Raw genomic sequence first — 26,974 nt, forward strand, 5'->3', positions numbered from 1 at the left:
TCAAAATTACATTAAATGATTAAAAGAGAAAACATAAACCCACATCATGGGATTCAAAAATCAGAGTCTATTCAAAATATTAATTAAACCTGGAAATAAAGTTTTAGGATTTTGCAGGTGCGACTCACCGAAAAGGGCTAAAAGTTGATTGGCTTGTGATGCGCAAATGGCTTGCACGGGCAGCGCTAGTCTCAGTACACTTTAATACTGTTTAGTCTCCCATTCAGCTGTTGAAAACACGCTGCGTGATCATGAGGAAGGATGAAATCAAGATGTAGATTGGAATGCAAATCAGGTGTGAAAAACTTCATATAAATAAAATAGCCTGTTCCTCTCTCGTTGTTGCTTGCATGCTAGAGATTACATGATTACAATGGCATAATATAAACAATATTTAAGATTCCACACAATTTCGTGATCAGTAATCAAATAAGCAAATTTGTGACATTAATTGTGTTAACTCATGTTGTACAAAAGGACAGGTTTTCTTTCATTAAAGCACTTTCACAAGATGTTCTGTGAAAATTCACATCCAGGATCATGATTATATCATAATCATCAGGCTTTGCACAAATTCTTCACTTAATCTATTATGCTGATAATTTCATTTGTAATGATAAATAAATGATTAAATGAGAAAAATGCAAAATAGAAATATTTTCACAAGTGGACTCAAACTTCGGAAAATCACATACATGTGCAAGGTTGGCACAGCCATTGACCAGGAAAATAAAAAATGGCACTCCATGTCAAAAAGGTTGCCGTGTGTGTGTGTGTGTGTGTGTGTGTGTGTGTGTGTAAGTGCAAGTAGCTCATAAAGATTGTTGCAAGGGTTGTGTTTCTTCAGTAAATAAAAAGCTTTTTGGCTAATTTTCTATCATGCCTGGTCTTTCATCATAGAGCTGTTAGATCAAAGCTCACAGAGAAAAAGACAGTCTCAGTGGTGTCAAAGACATGGCCCTCAGGCAGTGGAGGAGTCCAGTCTAGCCCGTGGGATGATTTGTGGAAAACACAAATAATAGTAAAATAAGCAAAACACATTTGCATCTATTTATTAAATGGGGTACGATAGATTCATTTTATTCTATTTTTAGCCACAGCAAGACAAATAAACTGTTTACATTTTTATGTTAACAATAACATGTTATAGCATGCATCTTAAAGTGGTAAAACATGTCTTTTAATTAAACATGGCATTAGGCATGCATGCGTGAATTCACACTTTGCTGAAACTGGATCTGTGGGTGACACAACTTCACCCAGTTAATTTTCCCACGTTGAAGTTTGAGTGTTGCTCACAGAAATAATGACAACATATACCAGTACAAGGAAGGAAACATTTTACAATTCCAAACACATTCATAATGATTTGATGCTGTTGAGAGTTTTACTAAGAAGCAGGATTGTAATTAAAATGAGCCATACAGTACCTAACTTTATGTTGTTGTTTGATTCAGCTGGCTTATTAAAGCTATAATCCAGAGCTGTGAGTAGTTTTCTGATTTTCTTCTTAATCTGAAGGCCTCTTGTGAAAGACATTTGCACCGATCGATCGGCCACCATTCTAAATCAGCTGATATTTGTCTTAAATCTGTGATTGGCAATCGGCCAATCATGCCTAGATTCAGGGCCAATCTCTTTTCATTTGAATCATGCATGAAATCACACATACACTGCTGATAAGCACTTGCTCAGCCCTCGAAGCGACATTGCGACCACCGGAAGCAATTCTAAGCATTCACGAATTCAAACATTCAGACATGCTGTAATTCAGATAAATTTGGCAGTTTGTTTTAAAAATGTGAATGAGTCATTTCAAGAGTCATTATCAAATATGCGCGCTCTCAATCTCTCATCATCAGTCACTCATTCCAGTGCTATTCTGTGAGAACCCCAATTTAAATCAGATATTTATGTTTATCGCAATACCACTAATAACAGCAATACCAGTTTAACGTTCAATAACGGCATCTTCACGCAGTTTCTTAATAATTAGTAATTTGCGGGGCCTGGGTAGCTCAGCGAGTAAAGACGCTGACTACCACCCCTGGAGTCGCGAGTTAGAATCCAGGGCATGCTGAATGACTCCAGCCAGGTCTCCTAAGAAACCAAATTGGCCCGGTTGCTAGGGAGGGTAGAGTTACATGGGGTAACCTCCTTGTGGTCACTATAATGTGGTTCGCTCTCGGTGAGGCATGGTGAGTTGTGCGTGGATGCCGCGGAGAATAGCGTGAAGCCTCCAGACGCGCTATGTCTCCGGTAATGTGCTCAACAAGCCACGTGATAAGATGCGCGGGTTGACGGTCTCAGACACGGAGGCAACTGAGATTTGTCACTACTCAACCACGAGGACTTAGAGCGCATTGGGAATTGGGCATTCCAAATTGGGGAGAAAAAGAGGAGAATTTTTTTATTTATTTTTTTTATTTGCATTACAACAAAACGCCAAAAATGGTAACCAAATCATAGATAATGATTTCTTACTGGAGAAGTTTTGGAGCTTGTAATTAATATATCATTTTATTTTTGAATGCAACACTTCTGTGTGTGATGCTCTCATGGTGTTTACTGGTTGCCAGTGTGTCACAATGATCTTTGATAGCGACAGCAGATCTTTTTAATTCAAATAAATGTTAGCCTTTCACAATGCATGTAAATTGAATGGCATTTTACAATGTGAGGGCATTAACATTGAACTGCAGCATATAACTTGCAAAAGTGTGGCAAAGGGCACTTTAAAATTAAAAAATCGGTGATCGGATCGGTATCGGTTGATCACAGTGTAAAAATAACTTAAGTGAATCTGCCTTAATTTCCCGATCAGTGCACCATTAGTAAATTGCATGTGCTCCCTTATGTTTTACACCAGTGTTAATTATTAAAGAAGCATAAAGTTGATTTTTGGACTTAATAAGCTCCTGAGCAGTGTGATTTGTCCTGTCACAAATTTGTTTTCCAAACCAGCCCTCAATCTAAAATGAGCTTGACTCCTAATCTAGCATTTGTTCACAGTTGTGTTAGACAGCATGTTTAGTATATATTCATATGTTTTGTGTGTGCGTGCGTGCGTGCGGTCACCAATAAGAGGGAAAGTTTCCTCTTCTTTTTCATAGTTCACATACAACTGGTAGTCCGAGACTTCACCCTGCACACAGGAAGTGGTCATTATGTTTTGTAAAGAGACAGGAAAGAGGAAGTGGCCGCTATCAAACACAGGAAATGCCAGTGGATAAACTTGGCACTATGTAGAGTTACTGATGTTTATATCATCATACAACAACAGAATGATGCACACAACATTATCGAAGCACATCCCTTGCTAAATGATGAAATTCTGCCAATTCGAGTATGTCAGAAGTAATGAACAGGTAAAATGAGTTATTTTAAAATAATCGACATAACTTAATAAAAATGCCAAAACCACTAAAAATCAAGATGTAGGCCGACAACTTATAAACTGACAGTTCCTGAAACTTCTGGAATCACAAAATTAATTGTGATTAATTATTTAATTCTGTTAACACCCCTAGTTTCTGGGCGAAGAGGTGCCTTCAAATATGTTCTTGGACATTGGGGGGGCCTTGGAGGGGCTTTCTCATTTGGAGTTACCACCCCACTTTCCTCAATTGTGCTTTAAAGTGGGTCACTAGCTAAAGTTCAAACTAGAATTACACTCACAGCAATAGAACAAACTGGGTTTTTAAGGATCACTTACCAGCAGTTTGCACTGTTGCATGATGTATTGAACCACATTGTCTGCAGTGGTGCTCACATCCACTGCCACAGCAACAGTCTTAACATGCAATAATACGTAAACAAACAACAACAATAATCATCAACTCACAATAAATACCTTCAGGCTAGAGTACAACAAATAGCCTCCACTTATAAACAGAGACATTGTTTTAGTTCTCTGAGGACCGGGAGGGGCCTGGGTCCAATTTAAACCAAAGAATTGTGTGTACCGTAGGGCAGTCGTCACTGGGATGGCAGATCAGCAGGACATAGAGAAGAATGGCATTCGGCAAGATTCTTTGCCTGACTCTGCAGGTGTGCCTGAAGAATTAAATGTTAATACAAACAAACCAAAACAAATGGGAAAGCAAGAAAAACTCAAATACAAAGCCATGGAATATAAAACACTGCCTCAACATCACAGCATGAATAGAAGAAACTTGCACTTCGATACAATATAATGTTATGGACGTGAGACTCTTATTTTTGCTATGTATTCGTTTACAGTGATTATGCATTTCAAGGGTGTTTGCCACTCTCACCACTGTAGAGTATGTAACCATCTTTCCTTTGTTTCTGAGGAGCTTTAGTTTGGGAGAGAAAAACAGAGAGTACAATTTACAATTTATTTTCAACATTCTATTCAAGCATTGGTCAACATTCAAATGCTAATTAAATCTTTAGATAAATGGGACACATAGTTTTAATGAGGGGTATGGATGATGGTTTGTATTGTTTTGGCCTGGTTGTGGTGTTACAACAAAGAAAACCTTTTTGTAAAATTGTGTACTCTTAAACTTGGGACTCATTCCAATTTTTAATCCAATCCTACACCATGTGATGCAGAAGTGTGCTTCAGTTAACTAATTCAGTGAACCAAATAATTACATTTGATCTTTTTGGTATAATAAATGAATGTGTCAATGATTATGACAAACAACATCACCCCAGCCCATAGTTCTATACAATAAACAGCACAAAGCCAATGGTAAAACTATGGGTAACAATTTATTATAATGGTCCATAATTAATAGGTAATTATGCAGGAATTCATGCAGGACAAATGAGTAGTTCTACATTAACACTTTTGTTACTACTATTAACTAATATGGAAACATGATTAACCATTCAGTGAGTAATAGTGAACTGATGACTGAGGTAGTTCACTGTTAGGTAATCAATAATTACTGAATTTGATTTGCCTCACTGAGAACTATTAACTAACTATGGCTAATTTAAAATAACTACTAATGAATTACTCATCAAAACATTAACATGTGTCTAAAATGTGAATGATTATGTTTTTATTGTGAACATGATCATGAAATGCACCTTCAGCGAAATATGCGCCTCACGTGCGTTCTTTGTGGAAATTAATTTATGAACGTAGCTGCTCTCTAAATCAAGGCTATATTGTCTGGTAGAGTATTATAGTCAGCTTACCTTTCAGAAATATAGGGATGTATGTGCCCAGCCTGGGATATCTCTTCTGTTCATTACAAATTATTAACTTTGGCATATTAGATATTGCTGGAGATCTTTTTTAATAATTTTGGTAACCCATAAGTAATGAGTGTTACCACATAAACATGAAGGGATTACTTATTATTTTAAAGTGAGGGTCATTGTAATGCATTATTAATTAATGAATATACACTTGAATATACACAACATTTTCTTTTTACAAAATATTTTTACAATGATTTTTTTAGTCCTAGATACTGTAGGATAATCTTACAAGAAGTGTTTAATTTTATATGACGTGCATTTTTTTTCTGAGTAACTTAATGGATCCAGTGAAAAAAAAAGAATGAGTGTCACGTCTATCAAACTTCTAATCCAATCAGGGTTCACCATATTCGATGCCCACACTGAAACTGAAAGAAGCGTGTGCGATTTTGCTCCGCCCTCCTGTCGCTCTGCCTGCACGTGGTAAACTTCAACATACATTCTGTTCTGTACGTTCAGACCGAACATAGGCAAATGAGGAAACATGTCAAATTTATTTTATAAAAACTGTACGTATTTACAGAGTAGACTGTCTAGGGCGGAAGTACACAGTTCTCTTATGACTCAGTACACTTGACATTGCATTTATTAACGCATAAGGGGAGTGCCTTCTTACACGACCTAGTTGAAAACTCTCTACAATAACGGCAGTATTCTAATATTGGCACGAAAATGACCGCTATAAAAACAGGTGCACATACACCATTTCCTCAGAATTTCTTCCTTCAAGACAGCGATCATCTCTTGTCTAGAAGCCCTCTACCTTCACCATCGCTATGCATGAGTCAGCAGGCGGAATCTTTGCGGGAAGACTTTCCACCCCCTGCAGTGCTCCGGCAAACATCACACCGCCTCGCTGCTTGACGCTTTGCTGGTGAACGGGCCTCAGCATCCAGATTCCCCGCAGCGCTTCAGCAGGGTTTGTGTATCCTTACAAAGCAATTGTATGTATATTGTGTGATATAATTATAAATATATATTTATTTATATATCTAAAAGCCATCAGATCAGCATGAGAGCTGCGTTTACTGTCTGGGCCACGCCCACGCAGAGACAGCTCTCATGGAGACAGACTGTCCTCACTGTGAGGGCATGAGTCTCAAGACGGTTCGCTCGCAAATCACCCTCGTTCTGAGGGACGATTCAGCCTTACGCAACCTCCCACCCACCTCTTCTGTGATACCCGAGGATTCACATGAGGAGTGAAGTGCATGTTTTCCGATACGCTATGTGCGACACGAGCTCTGTCCTTCTGAAAGAGTGGGTCGGCCTCATCTTGTTCAGCGGTTCTGACGCTGGGGATAATAATGATGATGTCATGTCTCTCGCTGCATCAGGTGAGTGGTCAGTGGATGATGCTGCTGCCCCTCCCCCAATGAGGGTGAGGAACGTGCACGTGCCGCTGACAGGGAGATGTTCCACATCCTTACAAAGGCAGTTGAAGAGCTTCACCTTGAGTGGTCTCCCCCAGAGAAACCTGAACAGTGTCGCCTTGATGAACGGTTCCTGCTGTCTGGACACCGTCGAATGGCAGCATCCTGCAAATCTGCCCCATTCTTCCCTGAAGTTCATAACAAACTAAGTCTTGGCGCACGCCCTTCTTGGTGCACTCGCGCAGTGACGCCATCTTCTCTAATATGGATCATGGGGAAGAAAACGGTTATGCCCAACTACCCCCTGTGGAGGAGGCGGTAGCGGCACACCTCTGCCCAGCAAGTAACAGGCTGTGGAAATCACGCCCCATACATCCTTCCAAACCGTGTCAACAAATGTCCGCACTGGCAGGAAAAGCTTACTCAGTGGCAGGACAAGCTGGATCAGCATTTCATGCAATGGCGGTGCGCCAGGTATTTCAAGCCAAGCTCCTCAAGCAAATGGACGAGCACGGCTTCGATCCAGAGACATTCAAAGAGCACCGCACTGTTACAGACTTAGCGCTGCATGCCACGAATGTCACTGCACAGGCCATCGGCAAGTCCATGGGCAACCTGGCAGTTCTGGATTGACATAAATGGCAGACCCTCACAGAAATGAGTGATAAGGAAAAAGCCATTCTGTTGGATGCTCTAGTGTCTCCAGCTGGCCTCTTCCTCTGTGAATACATTTGCTGAGCATTATGTCGCGACTCAGCAGCAGTCACAGGCTATGAGACACTTTATGCCCAAACGGACTACATCACAGCCGGTTCGCCCACAATCTGTTTCAAGCCAGCACCCGACTCAAAGCCCCATAACTGCTGCCTCACCAGCACCTGTGTATCAGCATGCACAGCAAAAGCGCTCCTGAAGGGCACAACCCTTTGAAGCGAAAAGTAGAGCCCGCAGTTCTCTCGGGGTCTGCTCCAAAAAAGGCTCGATAGGAGACACAAACCACTGTTCCCCATCTCCCCACTACTATTTGCCGGGAAAGGAATATTGTTGTTCACAATATTGTTCAAAATGTTGTTCCTGTGTCTTGCACTCAAATAAATGCAATAAAAAATGCAATAAGTTCAAAACAGCATTCATTGCAAATGCACGAGATGATCACACATTCTCCATAAAGAATCCTTTTCCACTTCAAAGCACACACATTATGCGCAACCACTTCCCTATAGTGAGCAACGTATTATATCATATGGTAAACAAACCAAATTGCCCTCTGTCCCATTACACGGACGTGTGGCGAGCCCTAACGGGTATTTCAAAATGGGTGCAAAAAACGATAGAACATGGTTATACGATCCAATTTGCATGCCAGCCACCCCGTTTCAACGGCGTTCTGTCTACCACGTTTTATTCCGAAGATGTGCCAGTGTTACAAGCAGAAATACACAATCTCCTCATAAAAAGTGCAATAGAGATTGTACCAAATTGTCAAGCCCTAAAAGGGTTTTACAGCCATTGTTTCCTTGTCCCAAAGAAAGATGGCGGGCTTCGGCCAATCCTGGATCTGAGACATTTAAATTGTGCACTCACAAAGCACCCGTTCAAAATGATTACTCAGAAACGGATCTTATCGCATGTCTGCCCACACGATTGGTTGCGTCCATAGATCTGAAGGATGCATCCTTTCATGTCCAAATTGTATGACATCACAGGATGTTTTTGAGATTCGCATTCGAGGGAACAGCGTATCAATTCAAAGTCCTGCCCTTCGGACTGTCTCTGGCTCTTCGCACATTCACAAAATGCATCGATGCAGTTCTCGCCCCTCTGAGACGGAGCGGCATGTGCATCTTGAACTACCTCGATGACTGGCTGTTACTGGCGTAATCAGAGGCTCTGTTATGCCAGCACAGAGACTTACTGCTTCAGCATCTAAACAGCTTGGGCCTCAATGTGAACTGGGCGAAGAGCAAACTCTCCCCCATCCAACAAAGCTCCTTTTTGGGAGTCCACCTCAACTCCACAAGCAGACACGCGCACCTCACCTCACGAGCGCATACAAGCCATTCTACAGTGTCTGTCTCAATTCAAACTGGGGAGAACACTTCCACTGAAGCTGTTTCAGAAAGCAATGGGATTTATGGCAGCGGCATCCGCCATCATTCCATTAGGTCTCTTACACATGAGACCTCTTCAGTGCTGGCTGAAGCGCCGTGTGCCATGACATGCTTGGCGCCAAGGGTGCATGCGCATCACTTTATCCCGCTGCTGTATAGCTGCTTTAGCACCATGGACAGCTCCTGAATTTTACCAGCAAGGTGTTGCACTGGGGAAAGTTGCCAGGCGGAAAGTGGTGACTATGGATGCTTCCAACATAGGTTGGGGGGCGGTGTGTGATGAACGCCCAACTTTCGGCACGTGGACAGGGGCGAAGAAAGCATGGCACATCAACCACCTAGACCTATCGGCTGTATGTCTATCCTTAAAGGCTTTTCAATCAAAAATAGCGAACTGTCATATCCTGGTTCACTCAGACAATATGACAGTTTTGGCATATATAAACCGCCAAGGCAGAATTCATTCACCACCACTGTTGAGACTGACGCGTCGCCTCCTCCTATGGAGCGAGTGTCATCTCATCTCCCTGTAAGTGACATATGTCCCAGGCTGCCTGAATTATGACCTACTGTCACACCAAGGGGTGATACCAGGCAAATGGAGACTTCATCCTCAAACTGTATTGAGGATTTGGAAAATATTCGTTAAAGCAGAAATCTATCTATTTTTCTCCATGGGGAATACCCACTGTCCCCTCTGATACATGAACTCACAAGCCCCGGAGCGGACTCAATGCCACACAAATTGCCGGCGAAATGCAAATATGCGTTTCCCTGGTATACTTGATTCACTCTGTCATATGCAAAGTCCGAGAGGACAAGGAAATGATTCTATATGTTGCGCCAAAATGGCCCAACCAGTCATGGTTAATACCGCTGAGGAGGGATCTCCTCTCTCAGGTGCAAGGCACAATCTGGCATCCCCAGCCCCAGCTGTGGAACCTGCATGTGTGGCTCCTGAACGGAACATGCTAAATGTGCCAGAACTGACACATTCAGTCATGAAAACCATTTTACAGGCCAGAGCGCCGTCCACGAGACGCCTCAACGCACTTAAAAGGAAAGTGTTCTCTGATTGGTGTCTCTCACATGGCAAAGACCCAGCAAACTGCCCTATACATGAATTTCTCATATTTCTTCAAGAGCGATTAGACACAGGACTCACTCCGCCAATGCACAAAGTATATGTGGAAACTATATCTGCGTATCACGCACATGAAGCAGCCGCCTCTATAGGAAAGCATGATTTAATCATAAAGTTCCTTAAAGGAGCAAGATGATTAAACCCACCTCGCCTGGCTACAGTCCCAACTTGGAACTTAACTTTAGTCCCAAAAGCTCTCTCGCAGGGCCCCCTTCGAGCCTTTGGACTCTGTTGACTTGTGCATGCTCGCCGTTAAGACCGCACTACTGCTGGCTCTGGCCTCAGTAAAGCGGGTTGGTGACCTGCATGCACTATCAATTGAAAATTAATGTCTGCAGTTTGGCCCCGGTCTTTCAAAAGCCACAGTCAAACCCAGAAAAGGCTATATGCCTAAGGTCCTAACCACATCCCTCAGAGCGCAGGTGGTTCACCTTCAGGCATTCTTCCCTCCTCCATTTAATTCGGACGAGGAACAATCATTGCATTTGTTATGCCCTGTGTGGGCACTACACGCATACATTGAGCATACACACCAGTTCAGACTGTCTGATCAGCTCTTTGTATGCTATGGAGAATGCACGAAAGGAATGTCCATCTCCAAGCAAAGACTTTCTCACTGGATTGTCAATTGCCCTGGCTTATGAGTCACAGGGTAAGACTTGCCCAATTTGTGTTAAAGCATACTCATCTAGAGGCATGGCCTCCTCATGGGCATGGACGAATGATGTGTCCTTACAAGACATATGTTTTGCAGCAGGATGGTCTTTTCAGAACACATTTGCAAGGTTTTACAACCTAGACGTAACGTCTCTCTCTTCACAAGTCCTCTTCGTTTAGAGACAAAGGGAACGAGACATTGCGAACACTAGCCGCACTACAAGACTCAGAGCTCTTGAGGCACGAGTGATGCGCTCCTTGTTCTCAGTCAAAAATTCTGAGGAAATGGTGTTTGTGCACCTGTTTTTATAGCAGACAGTTTTGCGCCAAAACAGGTGGGGCTCAAACACCATAGCCAGTATTAGAATATTGGCGTTATTGTAGAGAGGTTTCAACTAGGTCGTGTAAGAAGGCACTCCTCATATGCGTTAATAAACGCATTGTCTCGTTCCCTTCGTCTCAGGGAACTGAGCTTATGAACGTAACCGAGACGATAGGTGGAATCGGCCTCATAGCTGCATGCCGGTTTTCTCTCCGTTTTCTGTTGAAGTCTTGTGGAGATCAACACACTTGTCCTTTAGACACATAATTTTATTATTTTACTTTATGTTAAGAGATAAGACTTTAACATGTAGTCACTGTGAGCACCAGCAATTAAAAGCATTATCCTGCTAAAGGTTTGTAGCCTATGCAATTATGTTCAATTATGTTCAATTATTTCAATGATTCATAATTTAATGCCAGAAAAAATATTGTGAATGTTTGTTAACTATCTGTTTGATTAAATGAATAAAATGTAGGAACAAACACTTGAACTGACAAGTAACACCTCAGTTACTATTAATGGTTTATAATGTGTTTTCACTTCATAATAATGGTCCAGATACCATTTAACTCCCAAGAAAGGAAACAGTAAGATCTCATGAATTAATAATGCATTATATGACCCTCGCTTTAGAATAATTGTCCAGATAATTAGTAATTCCTTCATGTTTGTGTGGTAACACTTGACTCATTACTTATGGGTAACAAGAATTATTTAAAAAAGACCTTAAGCAATATCAAACATGCCGAAATTAATAATTTGTAATGACCAGAAGAGATATCACAAGGAATACACAGGTTGGGCACATACATCCCTATATTTCTGTAAGGTACGCTGGCTATGATCATGACCATAACCACCATAGACATTGAGGGGGACATGCCCGCAAATGATGTGTCTTGCAGTTCGCACCACCTTTTGCAGGGCTTAGCGGTTGAGGGCGGTGCTGTTGCCGTACCAGGCAGTGATGCAGCCAGTCATCACTTCTCCTGAAGTCCACCACAAGCTCCTTGGTCTTGCTGACATTGAGGGAGAGGTTGTGCTCCTGACACCAGTGTGCCAGAGTGTGCACCTCCTCTCTGTAGGCTGTTTCATCATTGTCAGTGATCAGACCTACCACTGTCGTATCATCAGCAAACTTAATGATGGCATTGGAGCTATGTGTTGCCACACAGTCATGTGTGTACAGGGAATACAGGAGTGGGCTGAGAACACAACCCTGCAGGGCTCCAGTGTTGAGGGTCTGTGATGAGGAGATGTTGCCCATTCTAACCACCTGGCGTCTGCTTGACAGGAAGTCCAGGAACCAGCTGCACAGCAAGTTGTTTAAGCCCAGAGCCCGGAGTTTCTTATCAAGCTTTGAGGGCACTATGGTGTTGAATGCTGAGCTGTAGTCTACAAAGAGCATTCTCACATATGTGTTCCTTTTTTCCAGGTGGGAGAGAGCAGTGTGTAGTGTAGATGCAATGGCATCATCAGTGGAGCGATTGTTGCGGTATGCAAACTGCAGTGAGTCCAGTGAGGCAGGCAGCACAGACCAGATGTAATCTCTAATTAGTCTCTCAAAGCTTTTGCTGATGATGGGGGTCAGAGCAACAGGTTGCCAGTCATTTAAGCAAGTGATTTTGGATTACTTTGGTACAGGCACAATGGTGGACGTTTTGAAGCATGTGGGGACCACAGACAAGGAGAGGGAAGGGTTGAAAATGTCCGTAAAAACACCAGCCAGTTGGTTCGCGCACGATCTGATGACGCGGCCATCTGGACCCGCGGCTTTACGGATATTCACCCGTCAGAAGGATCGGGTCACATCCGCTACAGAGACGGAAAGTGAAATAACCTCTGTAGCTTCGACTGCAAGAGCTCTCTCCGCGAGGGCAGTGTTATTTTCCTTGAAACAAGCATAAAAATATTTAGCTCATCCGGAATAGAGGCAGCGGTGTTCACAGTGGAGTTTTTATTCCCTTTGAAGTCTGTGATGATATTAATTCCCTGCTACATGCTTCTAGAGTCAGTGGTGTTGAACTGTCCTTCAATCTTGTCCCTGTACTGGCATTTGGCTGCTCTGATAGCTTTGCAGAGGGCATAACTGGCTTGTTTATGCTCCTCCACATCCCGGAATTAAAAGCTGAGGTCCGAGCATTAAGTGCCGCACAAACATCATTATTAATCCATGGTTTCTGGTTAGTGTAGATCCGTATTGTTTCGGTCGGTACAACATCATCTATGCATTTCCTGGTGAAACACGTTACGCTATCAGGGTAGACCTCAATGTCATCATCAGAGGCGGACTGGAACATATCCCAGTCCACGTGATCAAAACAGTCTTGTAGCGTAGAATCTGATAGGTCCGACCAGCACTGGATCGTTCTGAGGGCGGGTGCTTCCTGTTTCAGTTTCTGCCTGTAAGTGGGCAGAAGCAGAACGGAAGAGTGGTCTGATTTGCCAGATGGTAGGTGGGGGAGGGATTTGTAGCCATCCGGGAAGGGAGAGTAGCAATGTTCCAAAACCCGGTCCCCTCGTGTGTTGAAACTGATGTGTTGGTGGTATTTCGGTGCTATTGACTTGAAGTTGGCTTTGTTAAAGTCCCCGGCCACAATGAACGCAGCCTCAGGGTGCGTGGTTCCCTGCTTGCTTATACTCCCATACAGTTCCTTGAGTGCCTGGTCTGTGTCGGCTTGTGGCGGGATGTACACAGCTGTGAAAATGACTGCTGTGAATTCCCTCGGTAGCCAGAATGGTCGACAAACAAGCACAAGAAATTCTAGATCAGGAGAGCAGAAAGACTTGATAGAATGTACATTCCTCTGATCACACCAGGATTTGTTGATCATAAAACATACACCACCACCTCTGCTTTTACCTGAGAGGTCTTTCGCTCTATCCGCTCGGTACATGAAGAACCCCACGGGTTCGATGGCTGAGTCTGGAATCTCCGCAGACACCCAAGATTCTGTAAGGCAGTCCCTCGTCTCTCGTTGGAAAGAAATCTTCGCTCTCAGCTCGCAGAGTTTGTTGTCTAGAGACTGAACATTGCCAGTAGAATACTGGGTAGCTGGGGTCGATTTGCGCGACGTCTTAGTTTGATGAGAACGTTGGCTCTCCTTCCCCTTTTCCAATATTTATATAATGAGACTAAATTTTTCAAGATAAGATTTTATGAGTAGATACTTAAATTACGTTAAGTGACAAAAAAATAAAATAAAAAAAATCTATCTTTATACAGATTTATACAGCACATGCTATTGAAGGGACTGCTAGTCTTTGCCTCACAGATTCGTTTTCATTCCTGTCAAAAATTAAGTATGGTATGCTCTGAATAAGGTCTATAGCATACGGAGTCCCTGAAGTGCCCTTTGGGATCAATAATAGCACCCACAGGACCCATTGTAGGGGTGGTCGAAATTTTATTACATGTTCAGACAGTGCTGTTGAAACATTCCTTATGTCCTGTAATTTGTAGGTTAATGATGATTGCTGAATACAATGAGGTTCAAAAGTCCACAAAATCTGTGATTGAAAACCTAATTTAATCCGGGAAATAAACAGAAATTTTTAGGATTAAAAAATAAACAAAGAAACACTATGATGTAAACTGAATATTTAAAATTCTGCACTAATTCCTGGTCACTAATAAAAAAATAAATTATAAAAAAGCTAATTTGTGACATTGAACATTGTAAAAGCATTCTCATTTTTTATTTTTTTTTTCATCCTGTGACATGCAACAAGATTTGACCCACTTTAATCAAGACAACAATTTGTTTGATGAAGGGCTTAAGTTAACAATCCAATCAGGTTAATAAGGAGTCGAATCAGCACTGTTAAGAAGAGAGTGCATATTTAGAACTGAGCTTGTAATTGAGAGAGAGAGAGAGAGAGAGAGAGAGAGAGAGAGAGAGCGAGTGTGTGTGTGTTTGTGTGTGTGTGTGTGTGTGTGTGTGTGTGTGTGTGTGTGCATTTATGCTAAATAATAATGTGAACTTTATAGGTGAATTTAAAATAATTTTGTGGGTTTTCTCCACATAGAACACAGTGTTTTATGATCAGGTCTGAGTCAGTTGCAGCTGTGTGGGTGGAACAAATTATTTGCCTTAGCATACTAGTTTGAAATGCTTAGGGCTTAAACACATCATCCATGTCTTCCCCTTCACTACAGCATACTTAAAATTCTTATTTGAGGACTACATCTTCATTTCAAATTGTGGAAATCACATAAACATACTGTAGAGGTCTCATAAACAGAATTGTTTAGAATAAATCATTTTATTTCCCTGTATGACAATACTGGTCTGGTTTGGTTTGCAAAGATTTCAAGTTGTTTGATTTCTGGAGTACAACTACTTTTAGAGTAGTTTTTTGTAGAATTACCTGAAAGTGACAACATAATTGGTGGTCGGCCAGCCAATCACAAATGAGTTTTTAGATGGAAGTTTTCTCTCTGTGATGAAATAAATACAGGATCCCAGCCATATGTCTGAGAGGCTAACACAAACCTTCAGCTTTAGATACAGAGACCTATAACACATACACACATACAATGCATATACATTTAGTACACAAGCAGCTAGATATCAGAGAGACAGATGCCCTAAATTTTGGCCTGATCTACATAATAATACACATACGCACACACGCTTAAATAGTAACATACTTGGTCTTGGCGATGATAAGTGAATCTGTGAAAAGTAACAGCAGTCTCTCTCTTGACTGCAAGCCAGTGGTAAGGTGTACATGGGCTTCCATCAACAGCACTGCATTTTGGGATACATGACATGCCTCATACTCATCGCTGTAGAAGAGTCAACAGTTTAATTTTACCACAGATGAACAACATTTGCTTTCATACAGAAGCCAAACTACTGTTCCATGTTAATTCTGTCCCAAACACTATATTATATTATATTTTTAATTTTACAAAAAAATAAGGTGTAAGGTAATAAGGTGAATTGGGGTAATCTGGGAATTCTACTTTTCGACAGATCTTAGGTGGTCCACACTACAAAATGTCCTATTTTACCATAATTCACCCTAACATTATAATATTTTGAACATATGAAAAAAATAAAATTTTCAATGTCAAAATGTTTTTCACAATATGCTAGAATAAAAATGATATACTAGAATGTTGGCAAGGGCTGCAAAATTAACTGTTCCCTGAATCTTACATATAAACACTGTATATATATATATATATATATATCTGTATACAACTATATATATTGCTTTTTTGTGAGCTTGGCTGATTCAACACACTAACTTAAATTTTGTCACATAAGTCCCTTTATGTAACCTGTGGACACCATCATCATGACATAAATACAGTTGTGCTCAAAAGTATGCATACCCTTGGAGAATTGGTAATATATGTACCATTTTTAAAATAAACGTGTGAGCAGGCAAAACACATTTCTTTCATTTCTTATGGGATTCATATTCAACTGTAGGTTATAACAGAATGGCACAATCATAAAACAAAACATGGCAAAAAAAAAAAAAAAAAAAATGAAATGACCCCTGTTCAAAAGTCTGCATACCCTTTGTTCTTAATACGATGTATTGCCCCCTTTAGCATCAATGACAGCATGCAGTTTTTTGTAATAGTTGTTTATAAGGCCCCAAATTCTTGCAGGTGGTATAGCTGCCCATTTGTCTTGGCAAAATGCCTCCAGGTCATGCAAAGTCTTTGGTCGTCTTGCATGAACCGCACGTTTGAGATCTCCCCAGAGTGGCTCGATGATATTAAGGTCAGGAGACTGTGTTGGCCACTCCAGAACCTTCACCTTTTTCTGTTGTAACCACTGGTGGGTCAACTTGGCCTTGTGCTTAGGGTCGTTGTCATGCTGGAAAGTCCAAGAGCGTCCCATGTGCAGCTTTCGTGCAGAAGAATGCAAATTGTATGCCAGTATTTTCTGATAACATGCTGCATTCATCTTGCCATCAATTTTCACAAGATTCCTCGTGCCTTTAGAGCTCACACACCCCCAAAACATCAGTCAGCCACCACCATGCTTCACAGTGGGGATGGTATTCTTTTCACTATAGGCATTGTTGACCCCTCTCCAAACATAGCGCTTATGGTTGTGACCATAAGCTCTATTTTGGTCTCGTCACTCCAAATTACAGTGTGCTGTGTACAGTGTGTTGTCGGGCATATTGTAACCGGGATTTTTTGTGGCATTGGTGCACTAAAGGCTTCTTTCTGGCAACTCGACCATGCAGCTCATTTTTGTTCAAGTATTGTCATATTGTGCTCCTTGAAACAACCACACCGTCTTTTTCAAGAGCAGCCTGTATTTCTCCTGAGGTTACCTGTGGGTTTTTCTTTGTATCCCGAACAATTCTTCTGGCAGCTCTGGCTGAAATCTTTCTTGGTCTACCTGACCTTGGCTTGGTATGAAGAGATCCCCGAATTTTCCACTTCTTAATAAGTGATTGAACAGTACTGACTGGCATTTTCAAGGCTTTGGATATCTTTTTATATCCTTTTCCATCTTTATAAAGTTCCATTACCTAGTTACGCAGGTCTTTTGACAGTTCTTTTCTGCTCCCCATGGCTCAGTATATAGCCTGCTCAGTGCATTCACGTAAGAGCTAACAAACTCATTGACTATTTAAACACAGACACTAATTGCAATTTAAAAAGCCACAGGTGTGAGAAATTAACCTTTAATTGCCATTTAAACTTGTGTGTGTCACCTTGTGTGTCTGTAAGAAGGCCAAACTTTTGATCAGGGCCATTTGGGTGATTTCTGTTATCATTATGATTTAAAAAGGAGCCAAACAACTATGTGATAATAAATGGCTTCATATGATCACTATCCTTAAATAAAAGACTTTTGCATGATCAGTCATATTTTCAAAATCAATGCTAAAATTTCATAATTTCTGCCAGGGTATGCAAACTTTTGAGCACAACTGTATAACAAGTGAATGGAACACCTGTTTCTCTGTGTATGTGTGTATGCTTCAGTTTAACTTTCAAGTGTGTAGGTTGACAAATCTGTACATTCTATCACAGGTGTTTGTGTATATACTTAGCTATAGTTTGGGGACAAGTTTTGAAAAAGAAAAAAAAATACTTAATTAAACATATATAGTATATTATTTTAATTCTAAATTCTGTTTGTTTGTTTATTTGTTTGTCTTTTAGGGTTGAGTAAGAGTTTAGGTAAGGTAAATGTGTGTGCAGTGTGTGCGATGATTCCTTTTTGAAATGATAATTCAGTCATTTAAAATTCATATGAAAACTCAATCTACTGCCAGTTGAAAGACTGACATACAAATTATTATTTATAGCTAGGAACAAAAATGTCATGTCATGTATGTATACATTTATTTCTGTATGGCATGTATGAATTTTCTAGCTGTCCATTTTCCATAGAACCACAATGACATGAAGACTCCAACCAATCTCAGACTTCGGATTATTCCTTCTGGATTCCTGCTAATATTTCCATTCTGTTTTTACAGTAAGCAGTTTTCTCATATGTTCTTCCATTCTCTCTGCCCAGGGCCCAACATGACAAATATTTCTACAACTGTTGTATCCTGTCCTTTATAAATCATATAATCCAGCCTGGATCATATCACCTTTGTCATGTGCCTAGGGCAACTAATAGATATTCTATCCGAATGACATGCAAATTGTAGCTACAGCTACAGGAAGCAGCTCAGCATCAGATTCAATCAGGTTTGTGTTCCTACCTTGCATAATCCTTTTTAATTTCAGATTTTTTCCACAAATACAAACTTACTAGTAGTTTTTTATTTTCTATTGTATTTAGTGCTTATCTTGCCCTGGTTTCTTGCTTCTCTCTCTCCCTCTCTCTTTTCTTGCTTGAAATCTAAATGACGCACATTGAGTGTGTGTGTGTCTGAAGTTGCATTCCTGCCTATATAAGGCACAGTGTCTTGTAGCCAGTACCAAGGAAATTGTCAGTAATGTGTGTGCATGTGTGTGTGCGTGTGTGTGTGTGTGTGTGAGACAGAGAGAGACAAAATGAAAAAAGAGTGAGAGAGACAAAGCTTTAGAGATCCTTTTGACAGCCTTTTTGCCTCAAAGAATGGATAATCCTTTGACCAAACAAGAAAATGGATAGATGACATGAAATACTTTTGGAAAGCTGGCATGCCCAGTGGTAAGACATGCTGTACTTGATCTAAATCTATTTTAAACAATATTTTGCTACTTCTATTACACATATAAATTAGCTTTTATGATCTCATATTAATCGATAGACTACATGAAACATTTGTACTTTCAACACATTGCAGAACCATTGTAAATGAACACCTTTTGTGTAGACAAAAAGGTGATTAAATGGTGAAAAACAATTTAAAAAATCCATGGACACGTATGCATCGACACATCACTAAGAGACTGTCAATTACTTTTTTATCTGTCTTTCAGAATAAAGAACAAGGTCAAAGATAAACATTCTTAGACTCTTCAGACTCCAAAACTCTTTGACTCTACACTTTTAAACTTCTTTTTGAAAGAGCCCTATAATCAAGTGCCCAGTGAGTGATTAAGCTTGACTCACACATGCACAAAGAGCAACACAGATTTCAGTACATGAAAGATGTCGTTTAGATTTAAATCAGCTAGATCAAAACACACACACACACGCACACACACACACACACACATACATACACACACACACACATGCATAGATCAGACAGCCAGTGAGCAGCAGAGGGACAAGCCGTTTTGATTTTCTGTCAGGAGTCAAAAGGAACAAGCAAGATACGAGAAGCAATTAAAGGGAGAAGGAGGAGAAACCAGTGGCACAGGCAAAGACTAATGATGAGAGAGTAAGGCTGTGTCTCGTTTGGAAGGCTGCATGCTAGGTAGGACACGTCCTTTGAAGGCTGCAGTATACCGAGTGTGCTCCTTTAAACCAGTCTCGTTTAAACGGAAACAGAACGTAACATAGTTGCTATGACAGCACGCCACTCTTTAACAAGCGGAAGCGCTTTGAGTGAGAAGAGAACAAAGTCCGTTTAGAAGGGAATGTATGAGGTACATTTTAGGAGAGTTATAATGATGTAAAGAGAAAAGAAAATAGATTTTACAGGTGTACTTTTAGTCTATTACTTTATTCTAATTATATATTAATATAATTATACATATTATATACTCTGCACCCATCTACTGAGGTACTTCAACTTGGGAATTAATATTCCTTGCGTTTGAACATCATATTTACAGGCAAATTGGTGTCATTTCTTTTAGACATTTCCGTTGAAGCAAAAAATTGTGGGTTATGAGTGCCCACAAAGGATACACCTCATGCATCCTCCAAATTCCCGTGAAAGAAGGTCGCATTCAAAGGCTGCATTCGAAGTGTCCTACTCACTTTTCTGAAACGAGACAGTCTCGATGACGTATGCGGCCAACAAATGCGACCTCCGGAGGACGCAGCCTTCCAAACGAGACACAGAATGTTTGTTTGAGTGGGGAGAGTGAGAAATGAGAAGTGAAAAGAATACACATTTACATAAATATTTGCTGTTTTCATTCCAGATCAATTTAAAAGAATTCCCATTACAAGAATACCTTTTTAAAAAAGCAAGTCAAGGTGTCAAATGTGTGTGCGTTTGTGCATATGTGTGTGCTGCATGTACCTTTGTCTGGTTTTGCTGAAAGCTTTAATAGATTTTCTTCTTGGTACTATGGACTTCATCTTCTGTGTATTGAAAGCACAAACATTTGCACACCAGTCATACAATAATACCACAACAAAAACATCAAACACAAACACACATGCACTGGCACCAACAAAAGAGCTAATCTATTGAGAGAAAACTTTGACAGAAAGTAATTAAAAAGTAATGTAGTAACTATGGCAACAGACTTATCCATCTGTGCAATGAGAAAATAATTTGTACATATGCCTTAGATAATATCCCATCCTCATATCACATCTGGTATGAACGCTTCACTGACCTTTTCATCATTTTCATAAAGGAGAGGTTGCAGGGCTTGTGTTTGGGGAAGTTTTTCCGAGAGTATTTGTTCATTGAAAAAAGATGCACAGCCAAAATTGCAAAACAATTACACTCAATATTATTCTATAAGCATGATAAAACATCCCTAAAGGAATATACAGGACTGATAATGTACTTTTTTTTAATAATTTGGAACAAATATTAAAGGCACCTACTAAGATCAAAAAAAGAATCCACTAAGAATCTGATAAGATCCTACTATACAGAGTCCTATCTTCCATAGACATTGAGGGGGAAATGTCTATTGTGATTAACTTTTCTTTTCTTTCCTTTTTTTCTGTTTTTTTCTGTTTTTTTGTTTTTTTCTGCTTTTTTGTGGTAATTTTACTTGGTGAATTTATCATAATTTTCTGCATCATTCCCCGTGGTAATCCTTTCTACTGGATAAACTGCAACTCCTTACTGCTTGTTTAAGCTTCACAGTCTGTAGCAAAATACATTGCAAACTCTCCGCTCTGTTCTGATCTCCAGCTCTATGCCCCTATCTGGTGCTGAACAGTCTAAATACTTTGGATAACTTCTTCAGCACTGGTAGATTTTTTCACTGCGAGTACAGTAAGACAAAATACACATGTTAAAAATACATTCTCTGAAAAACCTAAATATCTTATGTAGTGTTGTTTCTAAAACAAGATAAATCAAACTGATCTTGTTTTAAGGATTTTTAGATATTTTTACAGGAAAACAATACAAAAATTATGATCAAGAATAATATTTTTGCCCTAATATCAAAGGTCTTACTAGAAAAAAAGAAATTATGATCCATCGTGAATTTTCTTGATAAAACAAAATGATTGTGCCTGGTAACGTGCATGTAAAGTGGCTAGAAATAGCATTTTAGTTTAGCGTAAAGTTGACAATTTACACAAGGTTTATTTCTATTTCTTCTGCTCCAAACTTACTTCAAACTTCTCTGTCTGCTCGTATGAATGTAACACATCATAAGAAAGTGTTTCACTGCTATTCGAATGCACTTTGGATCGCATCATTTATATGTCTAAATGTTTTCCATCTGAAAGACTAAATATTAAATAAAACAAATGACAATAAAATGCAAAGTTGAATGCAGGACAATTTCCTCTCAAATCGTTTCACATTTAGAAAACGCATTTCTGTGACAGAAGCTTGTAAGTAAACCGTCACTCTGAAGCATACCAAATATACCTTTGGTAACTAGCGGATTTTATATTTAGTTTAGAGCTTGAATTAAAGTTTAAGTGTGTAATTTCTGCACCACTTGCTTCACCAAATGAAATTGCAAAAATGGTGATGTTAAGTGTTTTTAAACAGGTTTCTTGAACACTCCCCCGTCTTCCACTGGTCAGACAAACAGATAGTCCTGCTCCTAACTCACACCATTCACTGACAGAGCAACATTTGAAAGTGCCACAGAGGCAGTGTTTACACTTTTTGGGGAAATCAGCCTACCAATGGCTTACTTATAGTTGTCTCTGCACATGGAGCAAGGATAGGATCCAAAGTAATTTAATACTGGAAAAATGACACACTTCACCTTTTATTTCTCTCATACTGCTCTCTAACCCTCAGTTTTAAGGTCCCTCCAAGAGCACCAAATGTAATCAGCTGCTAAGCTTACACAAACATACACACACAAACCACTGCTGCCACTAAGTACATTCATGAAAAAGGTGCACCTTTTTCTCTGCAGGCCCGGTCACCGGTCCACTTCTGGTAGATTGAAGGTCAATGCAGTTTGTGATACACTGTTGTGGACTCATTTTCATCCATCTCCTTCAGACTCCATTCATCCTCAGCAAAGCTGCTCTTAATCTTCTTATTCACAGACAATGCATCAATTTCCACAATGCCGTTGTACGGAAAAGAGGCTGGATTGTCTCAAATGTAATTTGAGAATATGGTTGTTTGGCTTTTCTTGCATTCATAAAGGGGTTTGACTTTATCACCTGGTTGAGATGTTGCCTGTAACTTGGTATGATAGTGTGAGGAACTTTACCCAAACTATCTCCTTTATCCCCCCCACACAACTTTTTATTTTCTCCTTAATTTTCATAAATGTCCTCTTCCTTTTCCCCTCCCTCCTTGGCTTCTCATTTCTTTCCATTTTTTTCTTTCTCGGTAATCCCTCTCTCACACATACACAAATTCTTTCTCTCTCCCTCTTTCTCTAAATATGGACATGGAGATTTAATGATGACTGAAGTTCCAAGGCCCCCCACTGGTTGTTACTGTCACTACAGAAACTGACTGTTAGAATAACTGTGCCTTAACAATCAGCAGCAATTCTGTATTTAAAATGCTGCTTTGAAAGAGCCCATAATGACAGTGATTCCACTCCAGCATCACACTAAACTTTTCCTGAGCACTAATGGCCACATCTGAAACACACTCTCACCGCTCAGGACCAAAATATCTAACAAATCCCAGGAAACTGGAGCAAATTAATAAGGTTTGCAAAATAATCTGTCAAGCAACAATTAAATTTAGCTAAAGACATGGGAAATAACAGAAAGCCATTTTCAAAGACTGCCACATTCAGACAGTTTTAATAAATGTGTATCAAGTAGATGAGACTCAGCCTACCAGAGTGACAAAGCTGCATGTCAGAAGTCTTAGTCACACAAGCAGCTTTTATCAGGTTGCCACCATCTTCTCGGTTCATCCCTTTACCAGATGCAGCTCTTAATCAGATGCTCGCAAAGGCTTATAGCACAAGCTTTGTACAACGACAGAGCCATAATATACCTTTTTTAACCCTCTATATTTACTTCATTTCTTATTGAATTTTTATTTAGTTAGTTATTTAGATTTTAGTCCGAATCATTAATGACTTATCTATGTCCAAATAACCTATTATTTATGTCAGTACAATCCAAATGTATCTGTATCTGTCCCCCACTATGTATTTGGACGGTCAAGTCTCAATCAAGTTCAAGTTGAAAATGTCAAAATACTTTATTTGTCTTAATTATAAAGAGCATGTTTGGATTTAAAAAATGTGCTTGTGCTATCTTTCTTAAAATTTGCATTTTATAATCTCATACAATTATATTTTTTCAAAATTTTTGAAGTATGGATTAAGTCAGATACTGTTTTGTTTTGCCCATGATGGACCACTTGTTTTAAAATGAATAGAAGAAACTGGAACACCCAATCTGGCGGATGTAGAAAAAAAGAGCCAATCCTCTTTTAGATACTGTCATGGTTCCGGTTGGTCCACTGGTCTCTTTCTGTGTCGGTGTGTTTTTGTTTCCCTCCTGTGTTTCCCTTTGTCTCATTGGCGGTGGAATTAGCATTTCCTAGGAGACGCTCGTTTACGCCGCTCATGAGACAATCACCTCCACCTGTTGCTCGTTACCGCTGTGTATATATTCTCCCTTGTGGGTCGTGTCTATCACCAGATTGTTTTGTGAGTTTTGTCAATGCAGTCTTGCCATCCAGACAGACTTGTGTCTTTGTTTTGTTCTCTCCCAGTTATCTGTTCCAGTTTGGATTATCTGTCAGGATTCACCGCTCTTCTCTCTGCTTTGTGGATTATATTACTGGACTGTCACTTCACTGATCGGTTACTGACCTGTGGATTACTTACCCCGTCGCTGCAGTCATCATCACATCGCCATTCAGCACCCGGGTGTTCCATGCTGTGTCTCACCATCTCCTCGTCTGTTTCCCACACCATCATAGCCTACTGCAACCAGTGCTGTGGATTTATTTATTTTCATTGCCATATCTGCTCTGTGTGTTAATAAAGACTAATCATTGTACTCCCTCTGTTTTTGGGATCTTCCTCAAAACAAACCATGACAGAACAATTATGGCCCCAGCCAAACATGGACCCAGCAGAGGAAGCATCACTCCACATGGCAGTATCACAACAGGGGGTGCTAAAGGGTCGTCAACAAGAACAGCGGATAGCTGAAATTGCTCACTCTCACCAGTAGGAAAGGGGTTACTGGTGAGTGTTACTCCTTAAGGATAAATCCCCTGGAAAGAGAACTCTCCTTCCGGCCTCTTATATGGTATGGCGACACCCGTTACTCCATCTCTGCCCTTGTGGACTCTGAAGCAGAGGGTAACTTCATGGACGCTAAACTGGTTGCTCAGTGATCCATTCCCCAATCTCCTCTGGATGAACCCATCACTGCCAGCATGCTCTGTGATACCCCTCTCACCATAGTAACCCATATCACTGCTTCTCTTCAGCTTACCATATCTGGCAATCACATGGAGGAGATCCGGTTTTATGTTATCCACTCTCCCTCTGCTCCAGTGGTTTTGGGACACCCATGGCTGGTAACTCATAATCCACTCTTAAACTGGGTTGAGAATTCTGTAATGTCATTGTGTCCTTTTTGTTTGTCACATTGTCTTGTTTCTGCTCTTTCCCCAGTTCAGTCACGTTCTGTGTTGTAGGAGGAGTCGGTGGAGCTGACCAGAGTACCTGAAGTCTACCACGACTTGAGGGCAGTGTTCAGTAGGTCCCGGGCTGCTTCTATTCTTCCACACCGCCCGTACGAATGTGCCATCGACCTCCTTCCTGGCCTTTCTCCACCTCTGGGATGCTTTTATTCACTCTCTGATCCAGAGAGGGAGTCCATGGAGAAATACATCAGCTAGTCTCTGGCGGCAGGTATTATTCAACCTTTTTCCTCTCCGGCTGAGGTGGGGTTCTTCTTCGTGGGGAAAAAAGACGGCTCTTTGTGTCCCTGCATAGATTATCGGGGGCTGAATGACATCACGGTTAAGAATCGTTACCCTTTGCCATTGATGTATCCTGCCTTCGAACTCTTGCAGTGAGCTTCTTTCTTCACGAAGTTGGACCTTCGCTTTGCTTACCACCTGGTCTGGATCCGGGAGGGGGATGAATGGAAGACGGCCTTTAACACCCCTACTGGGCATTTAGAATACTTGGTCATGCCCTTTTCCAACTGCCCGGCCGTCTTCCAGGCACTTGTCAATGACGTGCTGCGTGACATGGTCTGCCAATTTTTACCGGTGGTTCATTCGGAATTTCAGTAAGATCTCTAAAGGATACCTTTATTCCGCCCAGTAGGGTGGTTGCCATGATATCCTGGGGAATAAAGTCCAAAGTCCGGCTGGATCTGCACGACATTACTATTCCAGAGAACCTGCTATTTGTTCCTGGGTCGGTCCGAATTCACGTCCTCCGGTGGGGTCATTCACCTAACCCTAGTTAAGCAGCAGTTCTGGTGGCCCTCGTTGGTGCGGGACATTCGTAAATTCGTCTCGGCCTGTCCAGTTTGCGCTACTGGCAAGTCTTCCAGTCGACCTCCTGCGGGGCTTCTTCCATTGACATGAATTTCATCACTGGATTACCCCCATTAAATGGCAATACAGTTATTTTAAATGTAGTAGACTGGTTCTCAAAGTTTAGGCTACCAGCCCCCATTATTCCCCTCCCAAGAACCCGACACTGTTGTTCACTGTGCTATCTGAACTGTGTTTTTGTGACTGTTTTTTTGCTTGTGTATTATTGTGTTACTATTGTAAAGTGTCCTTGAGCTCTGGAAAGGCGCTATATAAATTAAACATTATTATTATTATTTATTTGTTCCTTCCGTGAACATGTTTATCCAAAGGTGTCGATGCACCTGGAAGATCGCCAGAGAAGCCCTTCTCCAGACTGGTAATCAGAACAAAGTGTCGGTTGACCATAACCGTTCTAAGCCCCTGGTTTACGTTTGCGGACAGAAGGTCTGATTGTCCTCCCAGGACATCCCTCTCCGACTTCCCTCACATAAAGTGGGACCCAAATTTATCGGACCATTTACCATCTCCAAGGTGCTTAGACCGGTGACAGTTCGACTCAAATCTTTTCATTGCCATATCTGCTCTGTGTATTAATAAACACTCTAATCATTGTACTCCCTCTAAGTTTGGGTTCTTTCTCAAAACAAACCATGACAGATACAGACATTGCCTGTCAGTTAACTCGATAATGTGAATGCACAGTAGCTGAACCAGCCTGAGAAACAGTGTTTTTTTAAACGTGATTTGAGCTAAAGAAACACAATTTGTGATACCACTGTTGTCAGATTTTACTGCCAATTTGAAATATGTTATTAGATTGTAACCGTTTTGGAGATTTCTATCTTTTCCCATT

General features: G+C 40.7%; 1 protein-coding gene and 1 long non-coding RNA gene across 4 annotated transcripts in view; one reads left to right on the forward strand and one right to left on the reverse strand.

Moving 5' to 3' along the window:
• The window catches only part of LOC127438687 (uncharacterized), a 75,754-nt gene extending 52,896 nt beyond the window's left edge, over positions 1–22,858 (reverse strand). Inside the window, exons 1-9 of one of the 3 annotated variants that reach the window (XM_051694452.1) lie at positions 22,527–22,858; positions 20,488–20,549; positions 20,220–20,285; positions 15,509–15,646; positions 15,226–15,372; positions 4,278–4,319; positions 3,966–4,056; positions 3,716–3,793; positions 3,079–3,145 (exon numbers count right to left, since the gene is read on the reverse strand). In XM_051694452.1, the coding sequence (XP_051550412.1) occupies positions 3,079–3,145; positions 3,716–3,793; positions 3,966–4,056; positions 4,278–4,319; positions 15,226–15,372; positions 15,509–15,646; positions 20,220–20,285; positions 20,488–20,549; positions 22,527–22,616 (781 nt within the window). In that variant the 5' untranslated portion in view covers positions 22,617–22,858. The remainder of the gene's footprint in view (positions 1–3,078; positions 3,146–3,715; positions 3,794–3,965; positions 4,057–4,277; positions 4,320–15,225; positions 15,373–15,508; positions 15,647–20,219; positions 20,286–20,487; positions 20,550–22,526) is intronic. The other 2 variants (XM_051694461.1, XM_051694472.1) reach the window with 2 other exon arrangements.
• LOC127439011 (uncharacterized) lies at positions 18,815–26,905 on the forward strand. The gene is made up of 3 exons (XR_007896843.1): positions 18,815–18,995; positions 24,325–25,143; positions 25,241–26,905. It is a non-coding gene; the product is annotated as an uncharacterized LOC127439011 (long non-coding RNA).
• The last annotated feature ends 69 nt before the right edge of the window (positions 26,906–26,974 follow it).

This window comes from Myxocyprinus asiaticus, chromosome 4, assembly GCF_019703515.2.
Source record: "Myxocyprinus asiaticus isolate MX2 ecotype Aquarium Trade chromosome 4, UBuf_Myxa_2, whole genome shotgun sequence".
NCBI lineage: Eukaryota > Metazoa > Chordata > Actinopteri > Cypriniformes > Catostomidae > Myxocyprinus > Myxocyprinus asiaticus.